Source organism: Centropristis striata, chromosome 9, assembly GCF_030273125.1.
Source record: "Centropristis striata isolate RG_2023a ecotype Rhode Island chromosome 9, C.striata_1.0, whole genome shotgun sequence".
NCBI lineage: Eukaryota > Metazoa > Chordata > Actinopteri > Perciformes > Serranidae > Centropristis > Centropristis striata.
This window is the reverse complement of record NC_081525.1, coordinates 40,401,652-40,420,565: the sequence shown is the minus strand read 5'-3', so window position 1 is coordinate 40,420,565 and position 18,914 is coordinate 40,401,652. Positions and strand designations below refer to the sequence as shown.

Here is an 18,914-nt window from a genome sequence, read left to right as displayed (position 1 = left end):
GATAGCATCTAAAGGCCTTAATTAATCATCTGTATGAATTTCAGGGAAGGTCCTAACAGAGATGGTAAACCCTGAAATGTGTGTGTTGGGCTAGGGGAAGTGGTGGTCCTCACAACTATTAAAGACATGTATGTATGTGTGTGTGTGTGTGTGTGTGTGTGTGCTTTAAAGATGCTTCATCAGTTTATGTTGCATGATGGATGAACATTGACTCAGATTCATGTTGAAGCTGGTTTTCATGCAGTATTTTTAAGGGTATGATATTTAAATAAATATAAAACAACATAAAAGTAAGAATTACCTAAAATAAAATATGTTTAAGAGACGTTACCATTCCACACTGCAATAAAAGAAAAGTTGGGTGAACTCAAAATTTCAAGGCAACAAACTTCCATAAAATTTTAAGTTGGACAATTAAACTAAATATTTTAAGTTTTGTTTTTGAGTTTGCTCAACTCTGAATTTCTCTGGCACGATTGTAACGCCGCTATGAAATGTCAGCTAATGTTGTGACCACAATTTTGAGTTAGCATTGATACGCTAATGGCTACTCTTGTAGCTGTAACAAGCAGCGCCGCTAGCATCAGTTAGCCGCTAGCATCCGTTAGCCGCTAGCATCAGTTAGCCGCTAGCATCAGTTAGCCGCTAGCTTTCGCTAATGACCAAATTTCCCAACAAAGAAATAAGAGTTATCAGAACTATTGTCCCTTGTTGTGAACCCCAACTTAAAGATATAAGTAACAACAACTCACCAACTTGTTTTTGAGCAGACAACTGGCTTCCTTTGTTGTGCTAACTTACATTATTGCCCTAAATGTCAATCATTTATATTTCCAAGTTTTACCAACTTAAATCACAGTTTTAGGCCAAAAAATACAAGTTGGCTTTTTTGCAGTGCAGTGTATCTAAAAAATGTCCATACAGAATTCAAAATCCACATTATCCTGTTCAATAATAATGTACTTCCTCCTACTTTTGTTAATGATAATAGAGAAGAATGTTACATTATGTAATCACCTCAAAACAATTAAGACAGAAACTCTCCCTCAGCTGTCTCAGTGTCGTGCTGATCAGCGCTGTGATTGGCTGCTCCTGGTTCGTCTTCAGTAATTAGAAGAGGAAGAGGAGCGCTGCTGCCTGCCGCTGGACTCAATCACTGTAAACCGAAAGGCGCCAGTTAGTGCATGAAGATGATTAGAGGAGCTCTGAGGGCCTGTTGCTGGGCAAAGACACACTGTGTGTGTGTGTGTGTGTGTGTGTGTGTGTGTGTGTGTGTGTTCGTGCCCTGAACCAGCCGGTCCAGATGCAGCCAGTGTGATGTGAGGTTGTTCGATTTTCAGGTCGATTCTGAAGCCAAATCTAGATCTCTGCTGCTGAGCTGTAATCACACGCTGCCTGTGTGTGTGTGTGTGTGTGTGTGTGTGTGTGTGTGTGGTTCTGGCTGGTTCTGGCCCAGTGTGTTTCCCTCCTAACCAGCTTCTAATGATGTTAATGCTCATCAGCCTCTCTATGGATTTCTCCCGGCTGGACGGACAGAGCTAATCACTGCTCATAGACTCCAGGATCAATACCTGACCGCAGGACTGGATCAACCTCTGAGACTCCAACAAGTTAACCACTGCAGCTCTGCTCCAGTCACATTCATGTTTAAAGGGCCAGTCTTCAGAGTTCCACCAAGATTGATGCACAAGAAAACAGCTGCAGAAGTATTAAATAAATCACTGCCAGTATTAAAGTATTAAATAAATCACTGCCAGTCCTACCAACCTGTCACCTCCAACCAGGAGACGAGGGGAAAGACTGTTTTTTTTATTTTTCTTTTATTTATTGTTGTTTGCACTTAAAAAAAACATACAATCGTTAGGAAATAACAGTACAAGAAACAGTAAAAGAAAATGCAGGAAAGATCAAAAAGCCCAAAGGGTTTATATACGCGCCCCTCCCTCTTAAACCTATAAGTAACTATACTTTACTTAAAACATAGTTTTCTGACAATGATGCCTCGATAAGACAAAACTGAAATTGAAAAATAAATAAATGGCGATTGTGAGTTTGTGCTGAGATCTACTCCGTAGCTACAACTCTTGTAAAATGAAAAGCAGAAAGCATCAGGAGGTTAACCTGAAGTAGAACTGAATATATTGTGGTAATGTAATATAATAGAACTTAATATATTGTGGTGCATCTGCAGCGTATACAAAGTATGTAAACTGCAACTAATAATTCCTTTTTTATTGATGAAGCTGCATCTCGGTTTATCAGTTAAATAACAAACAACAAATGTCAAAAAAATGAAATGTTGAAGTCTTTAAATGTCTTGTTTTGTCAGTTCAAACAGCAGGACATCTCTGTGTTTGAGAGGCTGAAAAAAAGCTTTTCCTGCCATTTTTGCATGAAAAATGTAAAATATAAAAATGATTTTTTTTTCTGAATGATTGTTGCAACTCTAATGTTAAAACTAGTGTGAAAACACTTCACACTTTGTAATGAAGTGCACAGCTCCACCGGTTGTAGACACACCAAGGTTTCTACAGTTTGTGTTGATATATTTATATATATATTTAATATGTTGTATTTATTACACTCAGGATCTGATAGAGTAACAGTCAGTCTGCCTCCTTTCTTATCTCGCTTTCCTTCTTCTTTTCTCTCTCGTGACAGCAATCAAAACAGATGTCTGCTGTTTTTAAGGAGTGTTTCCTCTGCCTGTAGGTCAAAGGTCACAGAAAAATAATAACACAGCAGCTGGTTTGACTGGTGCAACCTTCTCCTCCCCTTGGCTATATTTAGAGAGACATGAGCTGCTCTGAGATCAGATGTTGATGTTGGACTCAGAGTGTTTCTGTGTTTGGATGGTCAGGTGGATGAAGCAGCAGCTGCTCTTCATGGAGGCGTGGCTCTAAAAGAAGAGTAATGTTTCATCAGCTCTTCATGGAGGCGTGGCTCCTAAAGAAGAGTAATATTTCATCAGCTCTTCATGGAGGCGTGGCTCCATGAAGAAGAGTAATATTTCATCAGCAGCAGACTGATGAACAGCAGTAATTCACCTTGTTCTGGGCGATAAACCAAATGTACCAACAGTAACCAGCTGTTCAACATGGTCTCACAGGAATCTGTGGAATAGCCACGGATTTGCTTAACTCTAAATCCGTGGAATAGCCACGGAATCACTCAAATTTCCGTGAAACTGACACGGATTTGGCTACAATGCAAGTTAATGCCAGTCATATCCCGTGGCTATTCCAACATACAAAGTGATTATGTACATTCACTGAGTGAATATTTAGAAAATAAAACATATATTTCTCGCTAGAAATGTGATCAAAATCCATTTTTATGCAGAAACTAAGTCAAAATATTGATTTTTTCACTAAAAATTAGAGAGAATTGTCCGCCATGTTTTTTGTTCTGACCGCCGGGACCTTGAAAGTCACGTGACTTGGAACAAACCAATAGGAACAAATATTAACTTGCATTGTAGCGAAATCCGTGTCAGTTTCACGGATTCCTGTGAGACCAGGTTCAGCTGTTACAGCAGTGATGCTCTGATGTTAACCGGATTCTTCAGGGTGCAGGAAACTTTTTTTTAGCATTCCTTGATTTCGAATACAACATGGTGCAAGAGGCATAGAGCTGCACCATGTTCACTGTTTCTGGCTGTTTTTATCTTTATTGTTAAAATGAGCATCCATGAGGTTCAGAGAGTGATTCTATGTGAGCAGCACACTGTCCAAAAACTGATTTGATCCTTTTTCTTAAGTTTTCTCACCAGAAGTGAGCAGTGTGTGGCTTTATATGCATTTATCTTCTATCCGTGTCTGATCTGGATTATCAATACAGCTGTAGCATCTGGAGAAGGTTGTGGTTCATTTATCCTTTATTTATTTATTTTCTCGAGGAATCAATGAGAATTTAAATATGAAAATTTATGAGAATGTCTTTTTTTCTTCCTTCATTCTCAAGAAGAAAAAATAAATCCCGTCCACACAATCACTGAGATAGATCTATGACCAAATGAAGACACAGAACACCAGACTGACAGGCAGCAGTAAACCCTAACATAAAGCCATGTTGGCCAATCACAGCAGGAGGAGAAGAAGAAAATACAGCTTGTTTGTGGATGAAAGTCCAAAACATACACTACAAGCTATGTTTTATAAAGTACCAGTGTATCTGAAAAAAGGAAAACTATTAACTAAAAGCATTTATTTGCAACTTTGTTGCTTGTTGTTCTCCTGCCAACATCTCCTCTCTGTGTGCTGTCACACACACACACACACACACACACACACACACACACACACACACACACACACACACACACACACACACACACAGTGACGATGAAAGGAAAGGTCTGTTAGTCAGGGGTGTTTGAGGGGGGGGGGGGGGTGTTTTTCTGCTGCTTTCAGATCAAATGTACAAAAGGTTAGAGAAGGTGTAAAACAAACAAACCCTCTTTACTCCCTGAACACACACACACACACACACACACACACACACTCTCTCTCTCTCTCTCTCTCTCTCTCTCTCTCTCTCTCTCTCTCTCTCTCTCTCTCTCTCTCTTTTTGTCATTTCAAATCATGTAAAATCATTAGTACATTTTAGCCATTTTCTCTTTATTTCTCCTTTTCTCTCTCTCTCTCACACACACACACATACACACACACACACACACACACACGCACACACACACACACACACACACACACACACAGTGTTCCTGGCCTGTTTGCTCCTCTCCTCCTCACCTCTCGCCTCCTTCCTGGTGTGATGCTTTTGGTCCCTCGGCCAATTCCCACGCTACGAGGAAAGAAAACAGGAGGGAGTGTGTGTGTGTGTGTGTGTGTGTGTGTGTGTGTGTGTGAGGTTTGACCTTTGACCCTGGGCCTGTGTCATCCCCATTAGATAACATCTGTCCTTGATGCTTGTTTTCTGTATCACACACATAACAGAAAGTTCCTTAAATCCCTGGGCGGGTTCCCATGGGCATCCCTGCTGCACAGTTTAACCTCTGCTACAGTTACAGAAGAAAAGCTTCATGAGCATAATATAAAGTCAGCCTGATGAGAAACGTTGGCCTAAAATACACCAAACTGAAAGACTCTTCATCTATGCAGTTCTTTGTTCAGCAGCTTTATTAATGTGACATTTTTAGATTCGACTTTAGCAGTAAAAGTTCACTGTTGTGTGACTGTTAATCTCTTAGATTCATTTTTGAAGTGAAGACTGATTTCTTCCCAAATTTTGGTGAAAACAATCATCTCAGCAGTAACTGTAATACAATAAGTTTTTTTTAATTATTCAGCTATCTTTGCTGTAAAAAAAAAAGCCAGCAAATAATTCCCGGAGCTTAAGGTCAGTCTTTAAATTACTTGTTTCGTCCGAAAATCCTCAAGCCCCAAAAAACTTAATTTACTGTCAGATAAGATAAAGAAATGCAACAAATCGACTATTTGCCACTTTTGCTTGAAAAAGTAATGTCCTTTAAACCATTTGTTTGCCTTTATACAGTACGAGGTTGCCACTGATGACTTTTGAACATGAACATTGCATTAATTACAGGTTTCTGTTTTAGAGACAATGCCGAAGCAAATTAAGTTGTTTGTTGAGTAAAAAGTGTGTCAACATTACAAATAACCTGATGACTGCTGACACAAGAGACTCAGAGGTTCACTGGTTCAAATAGCATGCTGGGATACTTACTAATACCAAAACTTTTGTTCATTCATGTCACATTTTCATTATTAAGTTGATATATAATTGCATTTAATCTCAAATACTTAAAATAGAAGAGGAGTAAAAATGGAAACCATATTTGTAGTTTGAGGAACCAGAAGCATCGAGCCCTTCAATCAGTGAACTTGTTGGTTATTAGTTTTCTGTAAATTGAATAATCAAATAATCTAACAGCAGTCAGATATACACACACACTTATCCTGAGTGATAATACAAAAGGAAACTTTGTTGCTTGCCAATTTTAGAATTGCCATGTTATTATTATTGGCATGTGTCTTATTTGGTTTGAAGAAAAGGATTCCTCCTCTTCCAGATGTTGACGAGGTGAAAAACTAAACATCCTGCGAACAAAAGCAGGGTCGGATGTGGGCGTTGAGGGGTGTGAGTGTGTGTGTGTGTGGGGGGGGGGGGGGGGTAAAGTTTGTTAAAACAGAGTTAAAGAGAGAAAAGGGAGCCGTCATTTACGTCAGAGAAATGGAGAACAATGCTGAGCAGAGCGGAGCAAGGTCAACCTGTTATGCTGCAACTAAACAAGACGCCAGACAGCCTGTCTGTCTGTCTGTCTATCTGCCTGTCTGTCTGTTCATCAGTCTGTCTGTCTGTTCACCTGCCTATCTGTCTGTTTATCTGCCTGTCTGTCTGTTTATCTGTCTGTCTGTCTGTTCATCTGCCTGTCTGTCTGTTTAAAGGGATGATGCCTGTCATACCCAGTGGCAGCAGTAGAGGTATAACAAGTTGTATCATTAGTACAACTAGTAGTTCTAGTAGTAATAGAAATCAATCAGCAGTAGACAGAAGTCGTGTAAAAGTAAATGCTCAAACATAATACTGATTATTCTACACAAAAACGGAGCTTGGATCTGAAAACATTAGCCTTGTTGTGTTATACTCTATAACGGCCTTTAAATTTAAACTACAAAATAAGGTTGATACATTTGTTGTCTGTCTGCTGAACATCCTTTATATTTGTTTTAAACTAACATTATTTCTCCTTCCTGCACAAGAAACCGAATATGTCCTCAAAGAGCCTCATCACTGTTGTCAGCTGTCTATTTAATACTGAAATTATAAAAACTGAGCTCACATAGAGCAGTAGAGTAGACCAACTCTGAGCAGAGCCTGTTTATGGGTCAGTGCAGTAGTGTGTTTTCTCCACTAGTGGGCGCTCTCTCCCCATCAGTCCTCTTCTCATATTTCTGAATGGGGTTGAGTCCCAGTGACCAGCAGCACAGCTCACTGCTGAAGAGCTCAATGATGATGACAAAGAATCTGTGAAAATCTTTTGTTACCAAAAACCTTAAAAAAAAAACAATAAGTGAACTGAAACTTAGCAGCACTTCACATTAAGCTGGGTCACATCATATCAATTTATAATAAATAAATACATCCAGATACACAAAAACACAAATAAAGAGGTTAATTAAAGCAAAAAAAAGACAATAAAAAGAGAAATAAAAAAAGGATAAGTCAGCAGCAGTAAAAACCTTCTAACCATGTACACGAATGTCAACGTGCCCTTGAGCAACAGTCCAACATCCTCCTGCTGTAGAGAACATTCTATGGTTTATTTCTACTTGGAGTCATCTTGAAGCACTCAACCAATTCAAAATGAAAAAGAAAATCCTTCATATATTTATTCATGAGGAGGGGAGAAATCATTTGGGGGGGAGGGGTGTGTGTGTGGGGGGGGGGGGGGTATCTACGTCAGCTCCGTCACCAGTCTCTCAGTTCCCTCTCTCCTCGTTCCTGGCAGGCTGATCTATTTATAGCCTCTGACGTCATCAGGCGCCTCTGATGGAGCCTCGTCACGGCAACTACACCAGCCAGGGGAGGGGGGGGGGGGGGGGTGTAGTGGAGAGGTGTGTGTGTGTGTGTGTGTGGGGGGGGGGGTGTTATCACTGAGGTAAACCCTGCTGCAGCCAAGCCCCGCCCCTCTGCCGTGTCACACCAATCAGATGCTGAGCCACATCAGTACATCATCTCTCCCCCCCCCCCCCCACACACACACACCCCCCCCCCTACTCTGTCTGTCTCTGTTCTGTGAATCGGGTCTTTCATTCAGCATCGATTGCATAATAACCATCTTTCATTTATCAGCCGCTGCTATTGCTGGAGCGCTGGAGGCTGCGGAGCTAAAAATAGAACCAGGAGCAGCCTTCCACTCTCTGTTTCTATTGTTATCACCAGGAGAGGGTGGGGGGGGGGGGGGGGGGGGGGTAAAAGATAACAATGGATCTAACTTATAAAATAAATACCTTAAAATGACCACTCAAGTATAGATATTTATTATAGTATAGATATTTCTTTATATATAATCTAATATTGTAGAGGATGTTTGTGGTGCTATATTCAGGTGAGAGAAGAAGAGAATCCAACGGTTGTTTCTCTCTTTAGTGGATCAGTGTGTCATGAAGCTGCAGCTGCATTGAGGGAATGAGGATGATGATGAGGATGATGAGGATGATGATGATGATGAGGATGATGGTGAAAACTTGAACCCTCCCTGTCTGTGTGCTCAGACTAAAACTCAAAGTCAAGTTCTCCTTCGTCCTCTTCATCTCTCTGTATTTTTAGCTCTTTGCTCTTTGCTCTGTGTGTCGCTTGTTTCATTCTAAGGACATTTTGGGTGAGAGGAGTTTAGTTGAATGAATGTTTGCAAAAAGAAGCTTCTCCATCAGACCTGCAGGACCTCCTCACCTTCAGAGGGATTAACTCAGGTCTAGGTCCAGCTCTGGTCCTGTCTGGTCTCAGCAGGTGGAAAAAAAAAACCTAATTTAATTTTGATCATACCAATAAAATCCAATTTAAAAAAATGATGCTGATAGACGCTAAGTATATGGTATCAGTGCTTTGTTCAGCAGTAGGGGTGCCTTTCACTGTAGTGATGGGGGGATAGTGGGGGGGGGGGGACTGACGTAGCATGCATGGAGTCATTGTTGACGTCACATGGAGATATCGGAGGGGAAGGTGTGTGTGTGTGTGTGTGTGTTTAGTTGTGAGTAATCACAAGGTCATCTAGCAGTTCAAATCTAACCTTTTTATCCTTTTTATAGACGTTGGTCTGTGCTCGTTGTACAGATGTTTCTTTATGCGATGAATATTTATACACGTGATGATTTTGTGTTTCTTTTTAGTTTCAGCATCTCGTGTCTTCTTTGTGATTGTTTAGGGTTGTTAGAGACACGCTGCTGTTTGAAACACGTTTCTATGTGGACACACAGCCTTCTGTATAGAGGTTTATCATCCTGTCTCTGCCTCAGCTATCATTATATATATAATCATATATTAGAGCTTTGTCTTTCTGTCTCCATGTGAGCTGACTTATATTACTGTCACATTATTGGGCCGTAGGGTTTACAGGTAATGCTGAGACATGACCCCAGTTCATTTAGCATTTGAGGTTTTCTATGGTAACAGTGAAGGGGGGAACTTTAATTGAGTTTCTTTAAATAATTTATTCTTTTCGGGGCTCCTCATGCTATACATATTAGACTATTTACACTTTTACAATCTCTCTTGTCCTCTCCTCTCTGCTCTGTGTAAACAGCCTCTCTTGTCCTCTCCTCTCTGCTCTGTGTAAACTGCCTTATTTCTACATGACTGTCTCAGCTGAGTCATTCATGCCTTCAGAGAATTTAATGTTTTTACAGGATCTGGTTTGTGTAAATGGTTTATTTTTGCCTAAATGTTAAATGTGACATCTAAAATAGGCTTAATCAATCTGGTTAGCATTAGCAGTAATAGAAGTAGTGCTAGTAGCAGTAATAGAAGTAGTGCTAGTAGTCAGTAATAGTAATAGGAGCATTAGTCTTATACTATTAAACATAGTGGTATTAGCAGGTAGCCTGAAATAATTAAATTAAAGTGCATTAGCAGGTGGTAACAGCTGAGAGTGTACCAGTGGTGTTTATGTCTGTATTTCTTCTCTCTCTGTAGTTTTGATGTGGAGAATGGCCTCTCGGTGGGTCGCAGCCCCCTGGACCCCCAGACCAGTCCTGGTTCTGGTCTGGTGCTGCAGGCCAACTTCCCCCACAGCCAGCGCCGCGAGTCCTTCCTCTACCGCTCCGACTCCGACTTCGACCTGTCGCCCAAAACCATGTCCCGAAACTCCTCCACCGCCAGCGACCTGTGAGTATTTTAAAGAAATGCTTCATAGAGCTGTTCATCTGACATATGTTTACCAATGTGTTTTATTTATTTATTTATTTGTTACTACGTACTGGATACCAACACATGACTCAATCCCAGTGTAGTGGGCCTTCACACTGAAAAATCATTTAATTGAATTACTATTGTCAGTTTTTGTTACTGGAATGGGATACAGTACAGGCCAAAAGTTTGGACACACACCTTCTCATTCAATGCGTTTTTCTTTATTTTCATGACTATTTACATTGTAGATTCTCACTGAAGGCATCAAAACTATGAATGAACACATATGGAATTATGTACTTAACAAAAAAGTGTGAAATAACTGAAAACATGTCTTGTATTTTAGATTCCTCAAAGTAACCACCCTTTGCTTACTAGAATATAAGACATGTTTTCAGTTATTTCACACTTTTTTGTTAAGTACATAATTCCACATGTGTTCATTCATAGTTTTGATGAATTTACAATGTAAATAGTCATGAAAATAAAGGAAACGCATTGAATGAGAAGGTGTGTCCAAACTTTTGGCCTGTACTGTACATGTAGTACATTTTAAGAGCATGTTTGTTTTGAAAATTAATACTGAAGCTAATTTTTCTATTTTCATTTGATTATACTACAAATATACTTTATTGAGTTACTATGAAAAACATTGGATTTCATTGTCAATAATGTATTATGTCATGTTTACATTCTGGCTTTAAAGAGGCTTTTATAGCAGAGCTCATGTTTCTCAGCTACGTACAACGACATTCACAACTAAAATCTTAGCTGAGAACTATTTTTTCATCCAGTTTCTGCTTGTTCATAAAGCTAAAGGTTTCTCTGTGCAGCTAACAGTCTTTGAGTGTAAATGGGCCTCGACCACCAATAGCTGTCGCTCCTTTGTTTTGAAGGGAGGAGGGATTGAAGCATTGGGAAGTCAATTGGCTACCTCGGTGAGACAAAGTGTGACAAGATGCTGTGATTCTTCTTCTTTTGGATTGTTGCCACAAGTCAAACTTATTACCTCTTCCACCTCTTCCCCCCACCAACTCCCACTGACTCCCACTCACTCGTTACCTTTACCTGACCACAACCTGAACAACATGTTTATGAGTTAGAACAACAGTCCCAGCAAGCATTGGACAGATGAAGAGAACACAAGGGATTTCAAACATTCAGCAATTTGATAATACGCTTTAAATTTGCTAATTGTCATATTATATATATATTATATACCAGGCTGCTGTCATGAATGGTTCCTGTGATTTCCTACCAAAAGTAATACACTTGAATTCCTAGCAATCTAATAAAATTTTGTCTACATAAGTCCCTTAAAACCAGGACAATGGGAGACCTGTTTGTGTTCTGTTGGAAGTATTTTTATTACCCTAACCCTGTTATTTTTTCCTAACCTTAACCAAGTGATTTTGGTGCCTAAAGCTAACCAAATAGTTCAGTTTCACAACATTCACAGCACGTTTCCAGAAGTTAACAGTCATATTTTATAAGCTATCATGCAGCGTTTTTGTAGGAAATCCTAGGAACCTGTTCATGAGAATATCTTTAAGTCTTTATTCAACATGTTTGCTGGGCAGGCTGCCTCACATCTGACTCCTCACTGGCAGCATGATTCACCCTGAAGTCTGGATGTTATGAGCTGCATGTTGAGACCCCAAAACCTCCAGAAAACACTTCCTCTCCTAAAGTTGTCTTTCCCAGCACACAACGCCTTAACGCTGCTCCTCACCTGCACAGAGTTGTTGTTGTACAAATATATATCTTGGAGGCAGAGCAGATTAAAACCTGCATCACATATCTGTGTCTAGCTGCTAAATGGTTCAGTACAGTTTAACCAATCAGTGGGTTCATTTCTGGTTTTCTTGCCTCTTCATGTTGAACCTGAAGGGACAAAGTGGTTTTACATGGCAGGCTTAATAATGACCACAGAGCCAGTAACCCTCGATCAGTACAGTCCTACCTGGTGAGATGAAGCACCACTTCTCTTGCTCTGAGGGTTCACTATAATCTGTATCTTTGCCTCTGAGACATTTTTGTAGAACTAAAACAATCTCCTCCTCTCCCCATGCCCAGTGTGATGTTTGACACCTGAGCTAACTCTTCCTTCACAGTTCTCACAGTTAAATGATGACAACAAGATCCCTTATTTGTTGTCATTGTTGGTTTGTGTGTTTGTGTTCTGAGTTTTTGTATCTCAAACTTCTTTTTCACTGGATGTTTTCTGTCTGTCTGGTCTCTGCAGGCATGGAGAAGACATGATAGTGACTCCTTTTGCACAGGTTAGTGAAACTGTGTTTTGCTGGTTTTGTAAAGGATTTAAAAAGAAATACAGAGTCCTAGTCCGGTGTCTGTGTGCCATCATGGGACTGGTGGAATCTGACAGCAGGGTCAAAGGTCAAAGGTTTAGTGTCTAATGTTACTGTAGGTGTTAGTCAACCCAGACAGTCCACATGTCTCCTTACTCACCAGTTTGAGGAATAAGACATGGTTCATTTTTCACAGTAAACACCCACACACTCTTTGTCCTGAACAGCCTAAGTCTTTATGTAAGAGTGTGTGTGTGCTCTTTAATGTTGTCCTGTTAACACAATCTGTCTCTGTGTTATTTCTCAAAAATATCCTCTAAAATACACTTTTGTTCCACCTGCAGCTTGATATTGAACTAATCCCTTATATTACCAGTCTTATTGTCAGAGATAACTGATGTCACATGTTTTTAATACAATGTTACGGGAAAGCATGAGAGTCAAGTCAATTTTATTTATAGAGCCTAAAATCACAAATCACAGATTTGCCTGAAAGGGCTTTACAGACAGTTTACATCAGTGCAGAGCAGTTTTACTGCTTGAATATTAACCAGCATGCAGATGACCAAGTGCAGATATTGTTTAGTTGAGTAGAGCCATGCATTGTTTGTTCAGTCTTTGTAGGTTTCAGTTAGTCTCTCATGTTTCTCCATTAAGACCCATTAATAGTTCTCAGATTCTCATTCCTCTTTTCCTTCCTTCTAGGTGCTCGCCAGCCTACGAACAGTGAGAAGTAACTTTGCTGTTCTGACACATCTGCAGGAACGTGTAGCAAACAAGTAAGAAAGAAAGAAAGAGGAGAAACATGTGAATGACTGCTTGTTTTCTCTATTTGTGCCAACTCCTCCTCTGTTTGCTCCTGCAGGAGGCCCACCAGCAGAGAGCAGCCGTCCATGTGTAAGCCATGTCTCACAGGTCAGTGTTAACATCCTCACAAAACTGTGAATACTTTTATCTTAATTTTAGATTAATTGTCTTTTTATGAAAATACTGTTCTCTATTACAAAAGGCAGGAGTGTGATATTTTGGGTGTTTAGATCCATAAAGATTTAAACCAGGACAGGTGCAACATGACAAGCTCATCAAGATTTTGAAGTTGTTTCTCCAAAGAAAAACAGTTCTTCAGAAGAACCGAACCACATCTCTGGATCTCAACAAGTGGATGTTGAGATAAAGTCTGACCTGTTGTGTGTTTTCCAGAGGAGCCCTACCAGAAGCTGGCGGTGGAGACGCTGGAGGAGCTGGACTGGTGTCTGGACCAGCTGGAGACGCTGCAGACCAGACACTCAGTGGGAGATATGGCCTCCAATAAGGTGACTTACTACTCCTGTTAAAGAGAATATTAAGAATGGGTCAGTGAACAAAACATTACACATCTTAAGAGGCGTACGGAGCAATTTTTTTTTTTTCATCAAAAAGAGTTTCCAATTTGTCATGAACAAGTGGTACAAACATGATCCTCTGTCATACAACACGAAAAATCACGAGAATGAAAGAGTTTGGAGCAAATAACATGTGCACTCAGGTTTTTAATGCCATACAAATAAAAAGTCAAAGTTTCAGCATACAACAGGATACACAAAATACACTTCTTACTAATAAATACAAGAAAAAGAGTGAAGTACCTATTTTGATCGCAGCTTCATAAGATTCACTCACATGAAGAGCATGAGTCTGTTTAATGCAGGAGAGTTTGAAGTACATCTTAGAGAACGTGCATGTGTTTGGGAAGAAGTAAGGGAGTGGTGAGAGGATTTGTAATTGGATGTTTTAGTGTAGTTTTGACCCCATTAATTGCAATTCATCAAGAGTTTTCTCAGTTTTGGGATTTCCGTTTACCCTGGAAAAACAAAGTTTTCCTTTAGAATTCAAGGCAACACAGAGTGAGTAATTGTTGTATAAATGGTGATTTAAAGGGTGAAGTGTTCTTTGCTGTGAAACAACAAGCTTTTATGTTTCAAAAACCGAGAGCAGAATCAGTGGTTTACCTGTTTTTAGGGTAAATTATACTAAGAATAAATAAATGTGTGTATTTTCTCCTGCCTTTTGCGTTCACTGATCTTTGGAATGACTGCTTTCATCATCAAAACAATGACTTATTTTATTTTTAGCTTAAAAATATGAATCAAAAGCAGGTGACATGCATCTGGATGTGTGTTGAGAGCAGTCCTGGTATATTTTCCTGTTTATTCTTGTTATAAAGCAGCTGTGAGCGGTTATATTCTGGTGTAATAACATGCAGCTGCAGTGTGAACATCATGAATGGCGTCTCCCTCCATTGAAAGAGTTAATGAGCATCTCCTTCATGCTTCTCTCTCCATCTGGCTGCTACAGTCAGTCCTCCTCCGTCTCCCAGCCAGCCAATCAGATCGCTCTCCTCCACCCAGCCCCTGGAGCAGGACGGATCTGATTGGCCGAGGCAGGGAGGCAGCGTGCGGGGGGGGGGGTTCCTCAGCTCCCTCTCTGCTCTCATTGACAGTGTGACAGTAGTTGAGGAGCGACTGCAGTCACCTCCTTCCTCCCCCGATGCTGGACCACATCCCCAACCTCCCCCCCCTCACCCGCCCCCCCCCTCCCCCTCCGACCCCCCCTCACCTCCAGGACAGCACATGGGACTGTGGGAACTTTTTATTTTCTAACGGACTTCTTCTGGTGCTGGACCCGTCCCCGCTGAGCCAGCAGCTCCTCTGAGCAGCAGAGACTCTGTCTGCTGCTCGTGTTTTGGGGATTCTTACCTCCAGCATCAACATGCGTGGGCGGACATGCCTGCACCGGCTCTCTGCGTTGGTCTCTGCTCGAGACTCAGACAGGTGAGTCTCTGCTCGAGACTCAGACAGGTGAGTCTCTGCTCGAGACTCAGACAGGTGAGTCTCTGCTCGAGACTCAGACAGGTGAGTCTCTGCTCGAGACTCAGACAGGTGAGTCTCTGCTCGAGACTCAGACAGGTGAGTCTCTGCTCGAGACTCAGACAGGTGAGTCTCTGCTCGAGACTCAGACTGGTGAGCGGCGGGAGCTGCCTCTTGTTTACATCAGGACGTGTTGATCAGCAGAGCAGCTCTATAGAGAGGCTGAACGCTGAGGGAGATACCTGTCAGACTGGACTCAGGGCTGCAGCGACACACAGGCTGCATGCTGAGACTGTGTGTGTGTGTGTGTGTGTGCATAAAAAAGGCAAAACACATCAATGGTAGAGGGAGAAGCTATGATGATTTAGTAAAATGATTTAGAGCTGTAACTTGATAAATGTTGTGAGGAAGGCTTGATACATTTTGGAGACATTTTGGTTAAAGCTACATAATGTCAGAGTGTTTTTGTTTGTGGCTATATGTGTGTCACATAGTATCCACTGCAGCAGGTCTCTCTCTCTCTCTCTCTCTCTCTCTCTCTCTCCGTCTCTCTCTCTCTCTCTCTCTCTCTCTCTCTCTCTCTCTCTCTCTCCACGTGCCACAGCTGTTATATAATCATTGTGGAGCTACCGCTGAGATAAAACTCTTCACACTTTCACTCGTGATTTCTTTACAACCTCAGAGCAGATTTCTCCTGTGTGTCTGCAACAGACAACATAGTCAGAGATATGAGAAATAAATGTGCTAATAATAATAATAACAGCAGGTCTGTCAGCATCAGTCTACATGTTGTGCCAACATGTTGCTGAAATTAAATTATGACATTAAAGTGAATTAGATCAACCAACTTATTACCTTAAATGGAAATACATCACCAATTTCACCAAAGTTAAAGGACCAGTGTGTACGATTTAGGGGGATTGCCAAGAATTAGAATATAATATTCATGACTATGTGTTCATTAGTGTGAACATAGTTATGAACCTGAACCCCGGGGATGAGAACAAACACGTCTGGACCAAGTTCATGCCTGAATTCTGAAAACGCAAAGTGCACCACACTGAGCTCCCACATCCACCAAAAGTTGCCAGTTATTATCCTAACGTAGTTTAAATAAAGGAGGCTAATATTGTAGTGAGTTGAAGGGTTCGTGGAGAGTTCCTTGTTCAGACAGTCTGATAATAACAAGTTTTACTCTCAGTGGTTTCTTTAACATGAGGACAGCTTGTTATGGTGCTGTAGCGCCACCTAGTGGACACGTCTTCACTGACTCTATCTGATGAAGCATCTAACTACCTATTATTATTTTTATGCCATTTTATTTATTATGTGCCTTATTTAAGTACTTTGCTCTGATTGCATTTTTTTAACTTGACACTGTTGTCTTTTAACTGCTGCCTTTATTATTCTATTATTGTATTGTCTTGATTTTGTGTTTCCTAGGCATGTAATTTATTATTGCAATTTTTGTATCCTGGTCTTTAGAACAGGATTTTTTTTGTCCATATGTAGTCTTTATGTATGTATGTTATGTATGACAATTAATTAACTTGAGACTTGAAACCTTTCTTCCATATTCTTAGACTATGTTTTTATGTAAACTTTTTTAAAAATCAACTTAAGAATTAACAAAAGTATTCAGTAAAAGCAAAGACATCATTAAATGTGAATTAAACAAGTTATTTAATAGCTGTTTTACATCATAGTGAAAGAAATGAAATGAAAAATATAATCCCTCCACCATGGTGTCAGTTCTGTAAAGGTTTCACAGTTAAATGAACGGCCATATTGATGTATTTTAACTTGTTTATCTGCAGTGTTTCCTGGTTACTAACCTGGTTTTTCCTTTTTTTTGTCGCCACAGTTTAAGAGGATGCTGAACCGCGAGCTGACTCAGCTGTCAGAGACGAGTCGCTCAGGGAACCAGGTGTCAGAGTTCATCACCAACACCTTCCTCGGTGAGTTCTGGTGGAAAACAAAGCTGTTGCTCACCCTTTCAATGGAAACAAACACTCAGCTGACTGTTTATTAGGCCTAGTTAGCTAAAACTGGCACAGCCTCATTCAATAGTTATTCAGAAAAATGAAGTGTGGGCACTGTGGTTAACATCTTCTCACCTTTCACCTCAGTAACACTATATATCATGATATAGCATGTTTTATGCTAATAGGTAAATGTGCTAAAAATAAAAAGTCTATGTCAAAATATTTTTGTAGAATTCTGTGTGAATTATACACTTTTTTTTCTTTTACACATTTTTAGTATTTTATATATTTTTTTAAAGTTTCAACTGGTCTCTTGCGATGCTATAATGTTGTGTTGCCCCAAGAAAGAAAGCCTTAGCTGCTTTATTTACTATTTAACTGTTCATTTTATTTTATAAGTAGTAGTGTAAGTGTATGTGGGTTTTTTTTACATTATAGACTAATCTGCCAAATTATGTTCTCGATTAATAGTTTTTGGACGATAAAAAGTCTATCCCAGTTTCTCAAAGTTTCATGGTGATGTCATTAAATGTCCAGAACCCAAAGATGTTCAGTGTAATATAATATAAAACCAAGAAAAGAAAAGCAGGAAATCTACATATTCAGCATTTTCTATCATTTTTGCATTTAAAATGTGTGTGTATGAGGTGACTGAGAAAAGAGGGTCTTGGAAGGAAGAGGAATAGCTTATAGTCATGTTTATTTTGTTTATTTATTTTTTGTTTATTGAATGGATCCCCATCAGCTGTTGCCTTGGCGACTGCTAGTCTTCCTGGGTCCCTATAAAGACATAGAACATGACATACAAACAACATAAACAAAAACAGAACATACAAGAAAAACAACAACAAACTCAATCAATACATACATGCAATACTGTTAAAAAATTCTACATTCATATTTACCTGACAAATGTTATACTGCAAAAATCATTAATTCAGATGTCTATAGTGTCCATATCAGCTGTTTACACTTATAATTTATCATTTCATTAGAGAACATTTAAAAGGAAGAATCATCCGGCTACAGATATAGCAGAGAAAAATAAATAAAATAAGAAAATAAAATAAATTGTGTATTATCTGAGTAAAGAATACAGAACATTTACAAGGAAAAAGGGCTTTTAAATATAAAGAGAAAAATGGAGGAGAGGAGGATTTTAAAAGGATGAGATGGAAGAGGAAAGGAAGAAAAAACGGCACAAAAAACAGAAGTAAAAAAAATCAAGTAAAATAAATAAAAGATTTTTGAAGAAACAGGGAGCTGAGAATTTCAGCATTGTGAGAGAGAGAAGGAGAGAGAGAAGGAGAGAGAGAAGGAAAGAGAGAAGGAAAGAGAGAAGGAAAGAGAGAAGGAAAGAGAGAAGGAAAGAGGAAGTGTTGATGTAAGAATCTATTATGTGATATCTGAAGAAGAGAGGAAGGGCAGAGTGTTTGTTAGCAGCAGAGATGGAGGAGGTGAGGAAGGTTTTTCCTTCCCTAAAAGAGAAGCCGGCGCGGCGACAGACAGCATTCCTGGACACATTGTGTGGCGTTGTCGTAGCAACAGGGTGCATTATTATTAGACGGCGTGTTGCATCAATAGGAGGCTCAGTCTTCAGCAGCTCCGCCGGCAGGATGGAGGAGCAGCCCGGCCAGGACGGAGCTGACAGGAGCGGCTCGGCGAGGAGATGAACACCGTGGTGCTGGGGGCGAGGAAGAGGAGGCACAGTGAGAGAGGTGAGGGAGGAAGAGGAGGCACAGTGAGAGAGGTGAGGGAGGAAGAGGAGGCACAGTGAGAGAGGTGAGGGAGGCCAGACGCTCCTTATGGAGGCGTGAGCTGCTGTATCTGCTGTTATCAGGCGGTAAATCCTAACAGAGCAGCGTGGTGATGTGGATACTGAG

The 18,914-nt window shown here is 40.2% G+C and overlaps 1 protein-coding gene across 4 annotated transcripts in view; it reads left to right on the top strand.

The window, feature by feature from the left end:
- pde4cb (phosphodiesterase 4C, cAMP-specific b) overlaps positions 1-18,914 on the top strand; it is a 57,305-nt gene that overhangs the window by 31,219 nt on the left and 7,172 nt on the right. For 2 of the 4 annotated variants that reach the window (XM_059340873.1, XM_059340874.1), the window contains exons 2-7: positions 9,676-9,867; positions 12,137-12,173; positions 12,906-12,979; positions 13,066-13,115; positions 13,401-13,513; positions 16,911-17,004. In XM_059340873.1, coding sequence (XP_059196856.1) covers positions 9,676-9,867; positions 12,137-12,173; positions 12,906-12,979; positions 13,066-13,115; positions 13,401-13,513; positions 16,911-17,004 — 560 coding nt within the window. Of the gene's footprint in view, positions 1-9,675; positions 9,868-10,787; positions 10,830-12,136; positions 12,174-12,905; positions 12,980-13,065; positions 13,116-13,400; positions 13,514-14,808; positions 15,011-16,910; positions 17,005-18,914 lie in introns of those variants that run through there. The other 2 variants (XM_059340877.1, XM_059340875.1) reach the window with 2 other exon arrangements.